This window comes from Naumovozyma dairenensis, chromosome 2 (assembly GCF_000227115.2).
Source record: "Naumovozyma dairenensis CBS 421 chromosome 2, complete genome".
Lineage (NCBI taxonomy): Eukaryota > Fungi > Ascomycota > Saccharomycetes > Saccharomycetales > Saccharomycetaceae > Naumovozyma > Naumovozyma dairenensis.
In genome coordinates this window covers 1,111,285-1,128,657 of record NC_016480.1, presented here as the reverse complement: position 1 = coordinate 1,128,657, position 17,373 = coordinate 1,111,285, and the positions used below count along the sequence as shown (strand labels likewise).

Here is a 17,373-nt window from a genome sequence, read left to right as displayed (position 1 = left end):
AATCGTCAACAACATGGTGTTAGTGTATCACCTGATCAATCACAACAACCTATAGCACCAAATTCACGACAACAATCCCAACAGCAGCAACAACAGCAACAGAGGGTCCATAATCAAAATGTTGTTCCTGATGATGAATCATCCGAATCACATAAAGGATTCTTTAGTAAATTAGGATGTTGCTAGGTACGGGGGTCGCAACGAAAACATTAAAAAATATAGATAAGACGCCAAACATCTTTTTTCTTTTCCCATATATATACTATAAGAAAATAATCATTAATATTTATTTATATCATGTATTCTAAAAACAGTAAACCCATTAAGCATCCGTTATCTAGTCTAATTTGTTATTGTTTTTTAAAACAAGAGGAGGGAGTACCAGAGTCGAGAGCATATTTGTACCTACGTAGCTTCGTGTACGTAGTGTCTTTCTACCAGATAAGGTAAAAAGCTATTTTAGTCTAAATCATGTTGCAGATTATAAGTGATATGCTAATCAAGTCACAATGTGATTGATATCCATAATTATATAGTCCGTGAGCCTCACCGACGCTGATTTTCCACAGACTGTTGCACCACAGGTGACAAATTGTATGACTGATAATTGGGAATCTACAACAACATGACAGATGTAATAGTTTCAGAAGAGCAGTGAGCACCGTAGATATTTTCTTGTGTACTAAGCATAGAGAGCCGAAGTACTATGTACTGTTTAAGAGTTGCTGAATGGACTTTTTGTATCGTATATTTTCATTAAATTCATGTCAAGTCAATGATTTCTATATCCTTCTCCTTATTGCTGTTTCCTTCGATGGATTTTTTGTCCCTATGTTTATGTTTCGTACTTGCGATACCTCTCGATATTAGATTTCCTTCATCATCATCATCATCATCATCGTCGATTATTATAATATCTTGTTCATACAAGCTATCAGAACTGGGCTGTAAAGCACGTTTCGTTTCGTCACTATTCTTTTCACCACACCACTTATCATCATTATATCTTCTCTCCGCAGCAATAGCCGCCATTTCTCTAGGCGTTTTATATTTTTGAAGTTTGTTGGGTCCCTCCAAAGATCCCAACTTTCTACCTTTACCGAACCGGTTTCTAATAGGTCTACCAACAACATTACCTCTTATTCTCCCTGCCGTTAGATTATTATTCCTATTATTACCGAGAGTGGACCCACCAAGACGATTCCCTGATCCCAAGAAAGTATCAAACAACCCTTGTTGTTCAATGATCCATTGTCTTGCTGACAAATCATCCAATTTCTCATAAAATTTCTTATCATGAGGTCCAAATAAATTATGAGTCAACTCATGTAACATAGTCCCCAATATACTTTCTCTTGCTAAGAATTGGAATTCATCATTTGAATCTCTCAACCTCAACATGATCTTTTGACCTCTGTTTACATTCATCCCTAGAAGTCGCTTATCCTTGGGGTAAAATTCTACTAGTTGGCTCACTTTGAATTTATTTTCCTTCATTAAGTAGGATACTTGTTTGGTGATATCTTTGAGGATGGAGAGGGCATACTCGGCGTTGGGTTTCCTTTGTAAGACGGCTATTTTTGTTATGTGTGGGTTTTCATGGCTTTGTGTTGGCATCTACCTGGATTAGTTGGGGTGATTCCTTATCCAGTCAACTTTTTTCTTATCTTAATGATTAATATGAAAGATATAAGTAGATCAACTGCGATTTTTTGCATTGTGTATTTATTTTTGTCCTTTCATAATTCTTCTGAGACATTAAGTAACCTCTTTCGAGAATTCTCAAATGTTCCGGAAGGTATGTGTTACTGCGCGGAGTCAGTAAGACGGCGCGGGGTTTGAAATTTGAGAAAAAAGAAAGCATGTTAAGAACTTCCGTAAAGTACGTTAAGAATAAATAAAATAACAAGGAGTGGAGATGAAGTATTCTCGAATAAGTGAAGTTATATGCAAGCGGAGTACCTATTTGCAGTACACCATGGGCAGTTGGTCATCTCACCACAATATTGATTTGTGGGGAGATGGTCAGTTTTGTCTGGCCATATATACTATTCACCTTAGTACATGGAACATTAGATTTCCATCAATCTGAAAACTCTTTCCCAATAAGAGTATAAAAAACTTACCGGATGTTAAACGTTGAATGTTTTTGGGTAAGCTACCAGTCGTTTGTGAATGCTTATATTGTTTTTTTAGATCAGGAAACAGAACATATTGTTACGAATCCGGAGATAAAAGGATATTCGTTTAACATTCATTAACGGTTCAAAACTCACCTTCGCGGACACACATCTTCGCTCGAAGAGAAACTGAATGAATGTACGTACGCGTTTACTTATTTAAAGGGAATGTATCTCCCAGCTTACATATTAAACACGATGTAACGTTACATATATGCTTAAGTAAGCTTTACAATCCCACTTGTAAAAAGAGGATATACTCTTTTCTCCTCTCCATATCCCAACTTTCCATCATTCCCATCGATCTATCTACATATCCTAGTATACATATACCAGTAAAATAAAAACATTATGGGTAAGAAAAGCAAGAAAAAGACAACATCTTCAACCTCATCCTTAGGTGGTAGTACCGGAGATAAGCAACCGAAGCAACAACAAAATATTAAAAAGATGAGAAGTACAGATTCTATGGTAAACTTGACTAAACCAGCGTTAGCATCGTTCTATAGTACTGATATAATTAAAGATACTGAAGATAAAGCTTCATCACTTTATAAACGATCCAACTTAGAGAAATTGAAAAAAAAATGGGCTAAATCACATGGTAAATCAATAAATGATGATGACTATGATGATGATGAAGTGGATGAATATTATAATGATGATCTAGATTTTATTAAACAAAGAAAGGAAAGAGACTTTGCTAGATTTTTACGTGATGAAGAATTTAATAAGAAATGGTATATTCGATCTATTAATTTGATTTATTCAGGATCAGTATTATTTATTTGTGGATTATTATTTGGTGAATTGTCCAAATTTTTATTTGACAATCATGATTTACAAAAAGGTGGACTTTCCATTGTCTTTAAGAACTTAGTTCAGTTACTAGATAAGATTATTACTGTTTCAAAAGTTACAGAATATATCGGATTTGGTATTCAAGGTATAATTTTGGGGGTAATTTTGAAAATATCAGATAATATTTTCAGACCAAGTAAAGAGAAAACGGGGATTAATCGTAAGAACTCATTTAGATCTATTATTAGATTAGTTAATGCCATGTTAGGTATTAGTTTGGGTGTAAGAAGATTACCATGGACATCATCAAATCAAGGTTCTATACTTTGGTTATTATTAAATGTCATTGTTTGGTTATTTTTCGATGGTAGTTTATCCTTTTTAATGAGTGGGATTGTTCAAACATTATTTATTGCATTTTTCTATTACAATAGATTTGATCATATGAGTCAATTACTATATTTGATTAATTTCCATTTCCTTGGAATGCTATTTTTTGGTAAATTACAAAGATATTTATTCAAAAGGTTATAAATCACTCAGGCAGTAAAAACTTTAACAAAATGTTTGAAAACCCCTCTCTTTTGCATTTCATAACGGTGTGAATGACATTTCGTTGTTTTCAAAACATGAGCAACCTTATAGACTGTATTATTAGTTTCTCTCCTAAGCTGCGAAAATCATACAGATAACCATTCTATTGTATATATAGAATGAATACGGCATTCAAAAAATACTGTTTCTTTATAGTACGCTCTTCAAAAGCGCAGATTTTAAGTATAACAATCTGACTTATAATAATATATATCTATATAAAACGAAAGAGAACGTAAGAGTAACAATACATATAGAGACAGTCGTTATTTGTTGTTCTTATTGTATATGTGGGATCGTACTTGCAATATTTTGTTTTATTCGCGATCCACTATTTGGAATACTTATTATTCTAAGTATTGATATTCCTAATGTGTTATTATTATTATTATTATCTAATTGGAGATTTTGATTTAGAAAGTGGAGGACCACTTGATATACTACCCTTTCTTTCAATGGAGTTATTATCACTATTACTATTATTTGGAGAACTATTACTTAATCTCCTTCTTATTATAGATTCTCTAAGACGACTTGGATCAGTGACGGGTAAATTATTATTAGAGTTACTTATCACGTCATTATTTTTAATGACACCAGCTTGACGTAGTGCATAATCTCCACTATCAAAATATTTCCTTTCTTGCATCTTATGTTTTAATAAATCCTTTTTGGATGGTAATTTCCCATACATTTTGAAAAGTTTCAATTCTTGTGGCGTTAAATTTGTTAGATCAACAATATTACCATCTTTATCTTTTGTCTTGGCTAGATTATTTAAATCTACTCTACTTGTGGTTGGTGATAATTGTTCTTCAGCCATTTTTCCCCTTTGAATTGACATGGTTTGAGTAATATTCCCGTTTTGATATTGGCTTATTGCTTGCTTCTCAAGTTAAAAGAAAGAATAGGACTAATGAGGCAGGAGATTGCTACTTTTTGAGTTCTGTTTTTCTAGCTGTGGACGTGGCTCTCTATCCTTATCGAATTAGTAAAAATATGGATAATAGTCTTGGAATAGCTTCTGTATAAACTTCTCTGTCTCAATCGACAGTGTTCACTCTGTTTAAAGTCTCTTACTGGTTTGTAATTTTTGCATATAATATATAAAATTAGATAAACCAAACTATCAGCATATAGGTTAAGGGGGGCGAAGGTGAGCTATTGAATATTAAAAGATGGCGCCATCCATAATAAAAACCAAAGGATTGCTTTTAGATTTTCATTTCTCGCAAAAAATTGTAAATCCGTACTTCGCGCCGTCGCGCCGTCGCGCCGTCTAAATTTCAGAAAAAGACAAAAAGTTTTCGGGGACTTGTGGGGGGACGCGTAGGTTACCCTCTGTCCGTGAAACACCATAACAAATACACAATCTAGAGGAGAATTCGAAGCGCAATTTGCTTACCACTGGACTGTTCATTATGAGAACTAGTAGGGGTCCCTTATATGGATTTATACAGTCTAAAGCAAGAGATATACATGTGAAAGCAAAAGAGGGTGATGACAAAACCTCTGAATATATATATAAAGTGATCATACCATTCAATTGTAAAGAAGACCGAATAGAAAACAATTCTAGACTATATTGACACAACTCCTTTCACGAACGACTCCGGACCTCTTACTCATATAGAAAACGTTATGCATTTCTTATCTGTCTTCATACCACTGTCACACCTTCTTATTACGAGTTGGGCTCAATCAGAACATTCAATAACTTCTACGGGGAAACTTCGAGCGTATGATCAATATAATATAATTAGGTTTCATTCCAATAACATTACACATGTTTTAAAAGATGTTATACAACCGATGACTAATGATTATGATATTTGGACACGAAATACTGAATTTATTGATATCAAACTATTGAAAACTATCAAAATTCCAAACTCAAATGAATATTCTCATGAAATTATAATAAATGATATAAATTCTCTTATTGAAGAAACTTATGACAGTAGTTTGGGAAATAATGATCAAGAAAACATATTTGATGTTTCTTTGAAAATGAACAATAATAATAATGATTTTTTCTACTTTAAACAATATCATCCATTGCAAAGTATTTATTTATGGTTGGATTTAATGAAATCAACATTCCCCAATCTAGTCACCATTGAAAACATTGGGACCACATTTGAAAATGAACCATTAAAAGTAGTTCACATCTCATCCAATAATTCTTCCATGAATCCAAAAAATAAGACTATCTTAATTACAGGTGGTATCCACGCAAGAGAATGGATCAGTATATCTACTACATTATTTACCATCTATCAACTATTAACTAAATATGGGGCCTCCAAAAGAGAAACAAAATATATTGATTCATTAAATTTTTTGATCATACCAATATTCAACCCTGATGGTTATAAATATACATGGACCAATGATAGACTTTGGAGGAAAAATAGACAAGAAACGTATATGTCTAATTGTCAAGGAATCGATCTCGATCATTCATTCGGTTATAAATGGGATAATAATTTTGAATTCCCATGCTCTGAGGAATATTCAGGTCAATACCCAATGGAAGCTCTTGAAGTTAAACATTGGGATACATTTATTAATGATATTACCACACGGGGTGTACATATTTATGGGTTTTTAGATTTACATTCATATTCACAAGATATAATATATCCATATGCATATTCTTGTGATGAATTACCAAGAGATTATGAAAATTTATTGGAACTATCATATGGATTATCAAAGGCAATTAGGAATAAGTCCGGTAAGAATTATAAAGTTGTTGCTGCTTGTAAGGATCGGGGATCAGATTTGAATCCAAAATTGGGATCAGGAACTGCTTTGGATTATATGTATCATAATAAAGCTTATTGGGCTTTCCAATTGAAATTAAGAGATACGGGGAATCATGGTTTTTTATTACCACCAAAATATATTCTTCCAGTAGCTAAGGAAACTTATGCTGCTATTAAATATTTCTGTGATTTTATTTTGAATCCAGAAATATGATCGAAAGAAGAAGAAGCAATTATAGTGCATTAAGTAATCTTATATATGAATTAACGACAAAATATTTTTTTTACAACAATATATGGGAAACAAAAATAGGCGGGCTCAGGTAGCATAGCTAAATGTAACATACACGATATAGCCGGGATTCAGTTATAGACTGGTGAATATTAGTATATATGTATAGGTATATGTCAATCCATACTTCTTCAGTAGCGGCTAACCATTCTATCAGCCGACCGTCTACGTCGAGTTACCCTGGTGTCTATTACGTACGTATAAGCAAACAAACATAAAAGAACGCGGGTTTTCGCGCGGTGACGGCTGGCGGCTCTTCTCCAAAAAATATGGTGAAGACAGAGGGTTGTTGTTTGCGATTAAATATCTATTCAATGTGGCCTGGTTTGATTGTTCCCTTGGTACATAGTAACCGAGGTTCTCTCTATAATAGCATCCTAGTTATTGGTATAAGGATACATATGCTCCTTCCATTTTAATAGGATGTGTATGTTTTAAGAAAACAGTAAGACTATTATATATATGCCGTATAATATCACAGGGGTATCTTTTAACAGTGACGTTGAACGTGACTCCATTCCTTCTCCATTCTCGGCCTTCAAACACTAACAAAGAAAAGAAAATAACTCCGGGGCCGTCTAAAATACGCACTATAATAAATTAGCTTAATTATAATACAGTTTTTTTATAAACAACCGTTTCCAAATATCTCTTTTCTCTCATAAAACAACAGCTTCTTAAATAATAGAACCCCAAATATCTATTCCCTTCATATACCAAGAAGTTCTTAACTCTATTGTCTATTTGTTTATGAACTATTTGAACGTATCATATTGGAAAACAACGCAAACTTTTTGAATTGTTATCTTCCATTTTTTGTCCTCTATCTACCTTTGCCTCCTGCCCTTCCCCTGTAATATCAGCCAATATTCTAACGTCTCATCCAAAAATATATAGCTAAATCTAGTCTTCTGTTGCATTTATTAACATTAGCATTAGCATTAGCATATTTTTTTCATGAGATATCCAACTACATTTGTTTCTCCTTTTTTTGTCACCATTACGTCGAAAATGTCATTGTTTTTACCTATCCAAGAAGGAATAACACAAAGTACAGCGAGTGATACAATAAATATCGAAAGATTAAAATCACCAACTTCAAGTTCATCAATTTCAGAAATTGAATCTGAATCACAACAAGATCAAGATCAAGAAGAAGAAGAACGAGAAGATGGTGATTCTGTCACTGTATCATCAAGTAATAAGACTGCTTCCATCTTTAATCCAATCGTTGTTAATTCTCCATTGCCTGGCAGTAATAATAAAAAGAAAAATATGTTTCTAAGTAAATTTTCAAACTGTAATAATAAGAATAATAATACGACTCAGCAAGCAAGGATAAAAGGAGAAAACTCAACAACAAAACTAACCACAACATCTTTATCGTCAGAACAAAAGGTTATATTTGCAGACGAAAACAATGATTTTTTGAAATATCTTGATTTGAAACCGGTCAAACCACCGAAATATAACGAAATGAATCCAAATAAAATGATAAGATTCCCAATCTATGAACATACCATACCATGTAACATTAATGACTTACCACCAAATTATACCCCAACTGTTGATCAAATTACTTTAATATCATTGAAATTAGAGTGGAACTCACCTTATGATATATCAAATTCAAGAAATTGGAAGAACTTTATAATGGAAATAAATTCTACTCAATTAAACTTTTATCATATTGATCCCTCTTTAACAAACCACATTAGACATTACTATAATGGTTATTCATCATCTAATGGAAGCCATTCCTTTTCATTGACAAAAACAAACTCACTTTATCAATTTACCAAGACTGATCAAGAACAAATCATATTTAACATAAAAAGGGATAAATTAAAATATTTGTCATCGAACACCCTATACAAATCTTATACTTTGCAATTTGCAACATTTGGTATACCCGTCGACTATAAAAAGAAATGTTTCGTTCTAAGATTAAGATGTGAAACTCAACAATTTTTAATAAATTTCTCTCATGTAGATGATATGATTGATTGGACTGTTCATTTAAACACAGGAATCTCAGTTGCATTGGATCTAGATGCAAGACAACTACCAGACTATAGAATAGTTCCACGTCGTCGTCGCCGTCGTCGTCATCGCCGTTGTCGTCATCATCGCCATGGGCACAAACATAGTCATCGTACTAATAATTCACGTCAATATAGTTCCTCAAATGACAACAATAATGCAATGCCAACTTATAAAACTTTGATACCAGACCTTTTAAATCTTTCAATAACTGATGATTTTACTAACTCAATGAGGAATTACGGAACCGTTCAACAAACAAATGTCAGTAATAATAATAACGATATCGTAGGAAGGAATAGGTCAGCAAGTTTAAATGCATATACGTCACAAAGATCTCAATTGAATTTGAAATCTAAAATAAGGAATTTTTTTAGATCATCATCGTCTTCAAGATTTAACTCGAAAATACGGACAACTTTACCATTGAGTTGTGTTAGAGAAGAAGAAATCGTTCAAGAATATACAACTAATACAACGATCACTGCAACGACGAGGACCACAAGGACAACAACGACTACTTCAAGATTGAGATCTCATACCATGAATATCGAAACTTCAAATTCTAACTCGGAAACTTTGCCATCGAAAAGCTGTGAAAATATGTTGCGAATGCATGATATGTCATTCCAACGAGAATTGGATGAGTTCCGCCAAGTAATTGAAGAACATAATGAATCTAATCACGATGACTACGACGAAGAAGAAGAAGAAGAAGAAGATGATGATGATGATGATGATGATGAACCGCCAAACATATACGAAGACGAAGAAGACAATGATGATGATAGAGCTCTTCATGAACCATCAAATGAAAATCCAATTTATAATAATGAAGAAATATACCCCTCAGATGGAGAATATGAAGATGAAGATGATAATTATGAATATACCTCGACAATGCAATCAAATTCGTCCTTTAGACAACGTGCAGCATCAACTGCAAGTTGTCTCTCAAATATACCGTACGGTAGTAATGACATAAAATGGGCCCCATTTCCTAAACAAATGTCGAGAAGAAGATACATTAGAGATTCTATTCGTTGTATTAAACCATTATTAGAGGATTCTGAATGGGTTGGTAATGTCGTATTGAGACCAATTACTCCACCTAAATTTAAGACTAATAATCAAATGCTTTCAAGCTTACAACACAACAATAATAATAATAATAATAATCCATGTAGTGGCACTAGGAATGATCTAAATAAAGTTAAGAATCATTATTTGAAATCATATATTGTTGGTCCTGCAGGATTCTTGAAGGCCGATCCTAAAACACCACATACCTAAACGAAATGAAACGAAACGAAATAAAATGAAATGAAACTACTTTTATCAGATGAAATGAACCAATTAAAAAAATTGTATGTATTAATATTAAAATAAAAAAAAACATGAACGACATGAATGAATGCCATGATAATGATAATAATGATAATCGCTATTATAGATATGAGAAATGATTGTATTGTTTTAATAAATATAGTCTATATATTTAGAAAAACAAATCTATGTATTAAAAAGTTATAAAATGTGAATCGATCACAGCTCCATTAAGAATGTAAAAAAATATAAAGTCCCTTCAATTGGGACAAATAAAAGGTGAGAGGATGTTTCCTTCTCTTTCGCCTAGATGTTAAACTTCTTTAAGCGATGACACAAGCTGGATCCCAGAATAAACCTTTGACAATATAGTTATCTTTCTTTTCAGAGGAGTTGTCTTTCTTGGTAGCTTGGGTAGATGGTTGCATTTTTTTTTAGGAGTTTGTTTTGTATTGTTTGTTTTGTTTGTGGTTATTGTTGTTGTTCTTTTGATATAGATTGAGATTTAGGATAAAGGAGAAGATTAAGAATGAGTATTAAAACTGTTTCCTTTTATATGTTTTCTAGATTAGAAGATATTTTATGGGATGAAAAAAACCTTTTCTTGTAAAGTATAAACTATATTGCTATCATGTTTCAGTTTTCATAGGCAATAAGTTTCCTACAGGTATTTCTTCCCCCATTTTAATGAGGTTATGATGCAATGTATCATGTAATCTTCCTAATCGGGTAATTACACGTTTTAAAACGTTTTAATTTTTACAAAGATACAGCCAGATCTTCCGAAAACTTGAAGAAAATAATTTCCGTTTTGGGAAAATAGATTAAAAACTCTGTACGTACATTTCACTAGAAACCATATTCGACAGAAATTGTGTGGTTCTAATTAAATAACTAATAACCCTGCGAAGCTTTTGAACCAGTATTAAAACGCAAAAAAAGCAATTAATGCTTGCGCTGCTTCTGAAGGTAAAGAGCCGCTGAAAAGACAAATCTAAGTGACAAACGTTGCAAAAAATTTCTAACAGAAACAAGCATCAGAGAAGTTGTAAAGACAAATTGATAGAATTAGAGCTTAATGCCGATACGCAGAAAATTATGATAATTCGATGTATACTCGCATACATACAATCCAACATATTAATATTTTTGAATGACGGTTAATGCACCTACATGTGGCCACCGATGGTTGAATTTTTTAGAGCATCGCATGGATGTATATGTAACCAGCCTATACTTTGTTAGGCTTAATAGCTTAGCTGAGGGGCCGGTAATTAAAAGAGTCTTTGGAAAATTAATTAAGACTTTTTTATTTTTCAAGGAGATATAAGATCAAAAAGAGCAGGGGTCTTAGTTTGTAGTTGCCTACACTTGCAAGGCATTTTACTGATTATTGGCCAAAGGAGATTTGAAAATAGAAAAACTATGGAATGATTTGGTTTATGTTAATAAAATAGTAGGTATAATGAAATTTTTGGTGAATAAAGGGAAGATAGCTTCAAACTTAGCTATTCTGTGCATCTATTCAACTGAGAAAACTTATTTAAAACCTCAATCATATTTTTGTTAATATATATATATGTATAGAAAATAGGTAGGTGCCCACCAGTGTGGGAAGGTGGGAGGAAGGTTGTTTTTAGAAACACGTATCTTTTGTGTTATAAGAAGCCTGAATAGAAATTACTAGATCACTTTGCTATCTATAGAAACTAGTTTAGAATTTTTTTAAAGCCTCGATACCCATTACCCAATTAATGGCTCACTAGCTAAGTTGTGAAAGCACACTCAACCTTTAGAAAGTTTGTTTAAGTAGTTTATTAAAAGGATCATTGAACTCTATTTATGACGCGAATACTCTAGTAAGTGTGACGCCGGTTTAATACATACAGAAAATTAGGAATTAAAACAATAACGACCAAAAGAAAACACTGGTAGATAGCATCAAAACAAAAGGAAAAAGACCTAGATACAATTGGTACTACACATCACTAATATTTTCATCTATGTGGTGTCTTTATTGTTAGGAAATGAATCATAATGATATTATCTACAATCAGCCAATAGTAATTGATAATGGTTCCTGTATTATAAAGTCCGGTTTTAGTCGTCAAGACAAACCAGCAGGTTTTGAATATAACCTTACAGGAATGCCAAAATATGACAAAATAATGATCACGGGTCAGTTGGAAAACTTGGACAAATATATTGGAAATCGTGCCCAAAGTATTCGAGGTTTATTAAGGCTTCAACATCCCATGAATCGCGGAGTAGTTGATAATTGGGATGATATGGAACTACTTTGGTGGCATATCTTTAATGATACATTAAATGTCCAAAATATAGAGGAACATCCACTATTGATTACTGAGGCCCCATTGACTATTGAGAAGCAAAGGCATATAATGTGTGAAAGGTTATTTGAAACATTTAACATACCGTCGTTATACGTGGCCAATCCATCTGTATTATCACTTTATGCAAGTGGTAACACCACTGGTTGTGTAGTGGATTGCGGAGATGGGTATTGTAGTTCAACACCTATTTATGAAGGTTTCGTCTTACCGGCTTCGATAAGGAAGATGGAAGTCGGGGGTCGAGACATCACTGAACATTTACAATTCCAAATAAGAAAGTCTTCTGGTATATCTCTATATTCAAGTAATGAGAAAGAAATCGTTCGAACTATCAAAGAGAAAGTCTGTTATATTTCTGAAGATTTTAATAAAAGTGAAGAAAGCTACTATCTGAGGCAAGACGAAATGTCATGTAAATTCAAATTACCAGATGGAAAGGAACTGACGCTTAATAAGGAGAGATTTAGATCGCCGGAAGTTCTATTCAATCCGCAACTGATGGGATTGGAAAATGAAAATGTTTCTGCAATGTGTTTCGAAAGTATCTCGAAAGTGGATCTTGAACTACGCCCTAAACTATTCTCGAATATATTATTGACCGGAGGATCAACTTTATTCAAGGGATTTGGGAGTCGGTTATTAGGCGATCTGCAAGAATTGACTAATAATAGAGCCAAGATTAAGATCCTTGCACCTCCTGAAAGGAAGTACACTTCTTGGATAGGTGGTTCGATTCTAACCGGGTTATCGACATTCAAAAACCTGTGGGTTACGAAATCGGATTGGGAAGAAAGTAGCGGTCAAAAATCTTTTTTCTGATCAGAAACTGTACAACAACAAAAAAAAGATTAAAGGAACTTAGGAAAAGACGAGATAATACGTTCGCCCGTTCATGCATGATTAAAAGATTAAATAAGTATGTAACAATATATGCATTTTTCATTCAACATTCAGGTACATGAAATCGAAGAAATTGACATTATACACTATTATTATTTACAAATGAAAAGATAGTACTTAAATGCAGTAGTATCTGTCACCGAAATCACCTAGACCAGGAACCAAATATTTTTGTTCATTCAAACCTCTATCTAAGGCACCGGTGACGATCTTAACATCTGGGAAAGCAGCGTGATACTTATCAATACCTTCTTTACTACAAATTAAGTTCAAGAAGTAAATTCTTTCTGGCTTAACGCCTCTTTTAATTAAAACGTCGGTGGCCATGATAGCACTACCACCTGTGGCTAACATTGGATCTAATAAGAAAACATATCTATCTTCAATATCTTCTGGTAATTTTTCGTAGAATAATTTTGGTAAAGCAGTTTCTTCATCCCTTTGAATCAAAATCTTACCGATACGAACAGATCTACAACAATCTCTTAAACCTTGTTCCATAGATTCACCCGCTCTAACGATAGAGACACCGCAAATTTTACCCTTAAATGCGACACCTCTGAAGACTTCATTTGTGTGAGTGTCGACGTTTTTTCTAGTGACTGGTAAATGGTTTAAACCTTCTTCAACTAATAATCTGATGATTCTGTCAGAATAAAATATGAAATCCGGTCTAGCTGTACTTTTGTCTCTGATGATAGAATATAAACCCAATAGTTGGTTAGTTTGTGGTAATAAATAGACGTTTTTGTATGGTTCAGTAGACATTTTTTATAAGTTTAATGATTAGAAAAGTGACTAAGATAAGAAAAGAATATATGTTTTTTATGTCTTTTGTATTAGAAGTTTGGAATTTCCAAGTGGTTTTATTTTTTCTTTTATTTTAGGTGGGATAGAAAGAATAAAACGGGTTAATAAAGATACAAAAGAAAAAAGGTAGCAAGAAAAAGCTCAAGATTTCAAGAATGGTTTTCAAAGGAAATAATCAAGAAATTAAAGGATACCTTTTAAAATGGTTTTATTTTATATACTGATTGGATCCAGATCAAAAGTTAGTTAAACATTTTGATTAAAAAATTTTCAGTTTTTTTTTCCAGGTCGATGAGCTTGGACTTTTCTCTATTATATTCATGTCCGCACAAAGCCGCAGTGCTAATCTGTCGTGGAAGTTTCCGTTAAGTGTCTCCCTCGCTTGTTTGTACATACGCTTGACAGGGAGCATTCTTTTATTAAATGAAATTTCAACGGGAAAAAATTAAAACAGGGTTTTCGGTCCTCGAACTATTGTCAAGAACAGAGTTAAACTCTACGTAACAAAGAGTGGACTTCAAGCCTATTACCCGTTTTTTAGGGTATCAAGATAGAACAGGTCTTATTTGGAATAGTTTAGGTCTAACGCTTCTCAGATCCTAACCTGAGAACTTAAGTAGACCAAACGGTATTATCATGATAATATTAAATATAAATGAGTTGTATCACAATTTTAACTATATTAACTGGCTTTCCATAGGATATTACTCACCTTTCTAATTCAGACCTTGTAATATTGGTAATTTTTTCAATTTCAAATAGGAGTTGAAAAACTTTATTGAGTCCTTTTGTACTCTATATATTGTATGGATTTAATTAAATACTCCAATTATTATATACTCTCACTGGTTTTATTAAATGCTATGTTACACGGCTAGACCTATGAACCTGTTATCATTCGTTAGTTAATCATTATTTTGCATATATATGACTTCAGAACCGTCTATGGGACTCAAAGAAACCAGTAATGGACCTCTGACAACAGTCAAACCTAAGGATCTAGATTTATTTTTCAAGCTGGCGGTCCCAATTTCATCATCTGGATTCTTTAAATAATCAATAGTTTCATCAAGGACTAAATTCATCAATTGATCATAACCCTTTAGTATACCAGTAACTATTTTACCTCCCATTAACTTCACTCTGACTTTAGAATCCTTATATTTGGACAAATCCACAATGGCATCTCTCTTTGGGCCTTCAAATTTCTTTCTTTGCTGTTGCTGGGATGGTTGCTGCTGTTGATGTTGGGCTTTTGTCTAATTAAAAAGGGCGTTCCAATAGTGGACGTTATGTTGTTGTTAGTATGCTGAAGTCGTGTATTGAGGAGGAAGAACCAAATATATAGCTCTGTATATCCGGATATATATATATGTTAAATGAACTAAGACATACCGTTTCACTCATTGTTATGTTTTTCTAATTTGCTGTATTTCTTGGTTTTATGTTAATCGTAGAAACCTTTTTGTGAAAAGGGCTATTGTCTGATACCTTCTGAACTTCAATTGATATTCATCCATGTCTATGTATTTCCCATATAGGATTTCCATAACGTCAACTTCTGAAAATTTCACGTTTTGATGGAAGTTGAAAAATTTGGAAATTTGGAAAACGACACTGTGGGAAAATTAACAAGAGTAAATATTTAAAAGATTCAAGATGAGATGAGATGAATGGATTGTTTAACGCCTACTTATATAAAGTAGATTAGAGTTAGATAGAATTCTATATGCGCCCCACCGAAAATATTAATGATGCAAATCCAAATCAATTCTGAATTATGTTCTGCTGTTAAAGACTTTCCTACAGATATCAAATTAGGTGACCTATGTCATAAAATATATCAAATTACAGGAATTGAACCCAATGAAATGAAATTACATCTTAATAATGGTATCAAAGATGTTGAAACTATCGACCGTCCATTAGCTACATCAGACTGTCTTATATTGGATGGTACTTTTGACACAATTATTGTTGAAGATACAAATAGTGAATCGATAACGAATCAATTGAAAAATAAAACGACCGATGATGTGGAATTCAAATTATCTGAAGATGACTATAAGAGAAGAAGTGATACTGCTCTTCAATGGAAGAGAGAAAATAAGTATGGTAGATTTAATCCGGAATATGTTGGCAGGTTGAAGAAAGAACGAGCATTGAGAGATGCCAAAATCGAGACATTGAAATTGAATGAAAGATGCTCTGTAAAGACACCTGATCAACCAGAAAGAAGAGGATGGTTACGATTTATTGGCAAAATACCTGATATCAATAAGGAAGACATTTGGTGTGGAATAGAATTTGACGAACCATTAGGTAAAAATAATGGATCATTTAGCGGTAAAGTATATTTTGGTCCGACAAAGGATAACTACGGTGGGTTTATTAAACCTATTCACGTCGAATCTGGTAAGCAATATACGCCATTTTCTGATTTTGAACAAAGTGATGATGAAATATGATATTTTTTAATGCCATATAGGGCAATAAAGAAATTTTTCATTCCATTATATCAGAAACTATAATACATAGTGTACTTTATATATTTTATTTTACACTGCTTGCGACTGAGTTTACCCTATTAGTAGGAAGGATATTAGATAGATATAGGTATGCTTTGAATAGCTAATGAAACCTATACCGCTTTGAAATGACGCGGGAAAGAAATAGGTTTCATTATTATTTTGAATTGTTACTAAAAAAAGGTAACTTCTCTAATAAGAGAAAGATTTAGCTGAAGACGATGCGATTAGAACTTGAATGGTTCTACCATCAACTAATGCGCCGTGGAAAATTTTCCTAACTCTTTCTAGTTCTTCCATCGTAGGATGTAGTAACCATACATTCGCAGTTGCTGAACCAGAAGGTAAATCTTTGACTCTAACATGTGCTATCTTAACATTTGACAATCTTTGTAAGACAGCTTTTAAGTTTCCCGCGTTGACACCAAGTGTCAAGTTATAAAGAACCAAGACTCTATCTGCTGCATTTGTGTTTGTTGAAATAACCAAGTTATTATTACTGTCATAACCATGCTCTATATCAGTTGTTAAGTCTACCATTGCAGTTCCCTGTTTAGCACCATCATTATTATTAGAAAATGCACTTTTCCTTGTAATGATTCTTCTTGGTTGTCTTTTTTGAATCACATTTGTAGATAAGACTCGAAGATCATCATCGCTATCATTACTGTCTCTATAACTGTTGCTGTTATTACTCTTATTACGGTTATCGTTCCTTACTCTTATTTCTAGGTGGTTGTTTTCTTTCGTTTGATTCATTTATTTTTATTAATG

The 17,373-nt window shown here is 33.0% G+C and overlaps 12 protein-coding genes across 12 annotated transcripts in view; 6 read left to right on the top strand and 6 right to left on the bottom strand.

Moving 5' to 3' along the window:
• The window catches only part of YCK1 (serine/threonine protein kinase YCK1), a gene marked incomplete at both ends in the record, with an annotated part of 1,623 nt that extends 1,437 nt beyond the window's left edge, over nt 1-186 (top strand). The window contains one exon of the mRNA XM_003668683.1: nt 1-186. This exon is cut by the window's left edge and continues 1,437 nt beyond it. Within this exon, the coding sequence (XP_003668731.1) occupies nt 1-186 (186 nt within the window).
• A 576-nt stretch (nt 187-762) lies between these two features.
• WSS1 (metalloendopeptidase WSS1) lies at nt 763-1,617 on the bottom strand (the record flags this gene model as incomplete). Its single annotated transcript, XM_003668682.1, has 1 exon — nt 763-1,617. The coding sequence occupies one exon, from the start codon at nt 1,615-1,617 to the stop codon at nt 763-765; it is 855 nt and encodes a 284-aa protein (XP_003668730.1).
• Nucleotides 1,618-2,531: 914 nt separating this feature from the next.
• Nucleotides 2,532-3,515, top strand: NSG1 (Nsg1p; the record flags this gene model as incomplete). Its single annotated transcript, XM_003668681.1, has 1 exon — nt 2,532-3,515. One exon carries the CDS (start codon nt 2,532-2,534, stop codon nt 3,513-3,515), a length of 984 nt encoding a protein of 327 aa, XP_003668729.1.
• A 451-nt stretch (nt 3,516-3,966) lies between these two features.
• Nucleotides 3,967-4,419, bottom strand: IGO2 (phosphatase regulator; the record flags this gene model as incomplete). The annotated part of the gene is made up of 1 exon (XM_003668680.1): nt 3,967-4,419. One exon carries the CDS (start codon nt 4,417-4,419, stop codon nt 3,967-3,969), a length of 453 nt encoding a protein of 150 aa, XP_003668728.1.
• A 797-nt stretch (nt 4,420-5,216) lies between these two features.
• On the top strand, nt 5,217-6,560 carry ECM14 (putative metallocarboxypeptidase; the record flags this gene model as incomplete). Its single annotated transcript, XM_003668679.1, has 1 exon — nt 5,217-6,560. One exon carries the CDS (start codon nt 5,217-5,219, stop codon nt 6,558-6,560), a length of 1,344 nt encoding a protein of 447 aa, XP_003668727.1.
• Nucleotides 6,561-7,595: 1,035 nt separating this feature from the next.
• Nucleotides 7,596-9,974, top strand: NDAI0B04480 (uncharacterized protein; the record flags this gene model as incomplete). Its single annotated transcript, XM_003668678.1, has 1 exon — nt 7,596-9,974. The coding sequence occupies one exon, from the start codon at nt 7,596-7,598 to the stop codon at nt 9,972-9,974; it is 2,379 nt and encodes a 792-aa protein (XP_003668726.1).
• Nucleotides 9,975-10,330: 356 nt separating this feature from the next.
• On the bottom strand, nt 10,331-10,435 carry MFA2 (mating pheromone a; the record flags this gene model as incomplete). Its single annotated transcript, XM_003668677.1, has 1 exon — nt 10,331-10,435. The coding sequence occupies one exon, from the start codon at nt 10,433-10,435 to the stop codon at nt 10,331-10,333; it is 105 nt and encodes a 34-aa protein (XP_003668725.1).
• A 1,599-nt stretch (nt 10,436-12,034) lies between these two features.
• On the top strand, nt 12,035-13,180 carry ARP1 (actin-related protein 1; the record flags this gene model as incomplete). Its single annotated transcript, XM_003668676.1, has 1 exon — nt 12,035-13,180. One exon carries the CDS (start codon nt 12,035-12,037, stop codon nt 13,178-13,180), a length of 1,146 nt encoding a protein of 381 aa, XP_003668724.1.
• A 198-nt stretch (nt 13,181-13,378) lies between these two features.
• FUR1 (uracil phosphoribosyltransferase) lies at nt 13,379-14,029 on the bottom strand (the record flags this gene model as incomplete). Its single annotated transcript, XM_003668675.1, has 1 exon — nt 13,379-14,029. One exon carries the CDS (start codon nt 14,027-14,029, stop codon nt 13,379-13,381), a length of 651 nt encoding a protein of 216 aa, XP_003668723.1.
• A 947-nt stretch (nt 14,030-14,976) lies between these two features.
• Nucleotides 14,977-15,478, bottom strand: LSM7 (Sm-like protein LSM7; the record flags this gene model as incomplete). The annotated part of the gene is made up of 2 exons (XM_003668674.1): nt 14,977-15,330; nt 15,467-15,478. 2 exons carry the CDS (start codon nt 15,476-15,478, stop codon nt 14,977-14,979), a joined length of 366 nt encoding a protein of 121 aa, XP_003668722.1.
• A 344-nt stretch (nt 15,479-15,822) lies between these two features.
• ALF1 (Alf1p) lies at nt 15,823-16,539 on the top strand (the record flags this gene model as incomplete). The annotated part of the gene is made up of 1 exon (XM_003668673.1): nt 15,823-16,539. The coding sequence occupies one exon, from the start codon at nt 15,823-15,825 to the stop codon at nt 16,537-16,539; it is 717 nt and encodes a 238-aa protein (XP_003668721.1).
• A 252-nt stretch (nt 16,540-16,791) lies between these two features.
• On the bottom strand, nt 16,792-17,358 carry NDAI0B04430 (uncharacterized protein; the record flags this gene model as incomplete). The annotated part of the gene is made up of 1 exon (XM_003668672.1): nt 16,792-17,358. One exon carries the CDS (start codon nt 17,356-17,358, stop codon nt 16,792-16,794), a length of 567 nt encoding a protein of 188 aa, XP_003668720.1.
• Between the last annotated feature and the right edge of the window lie 15 nt (nt 17,359-17,373).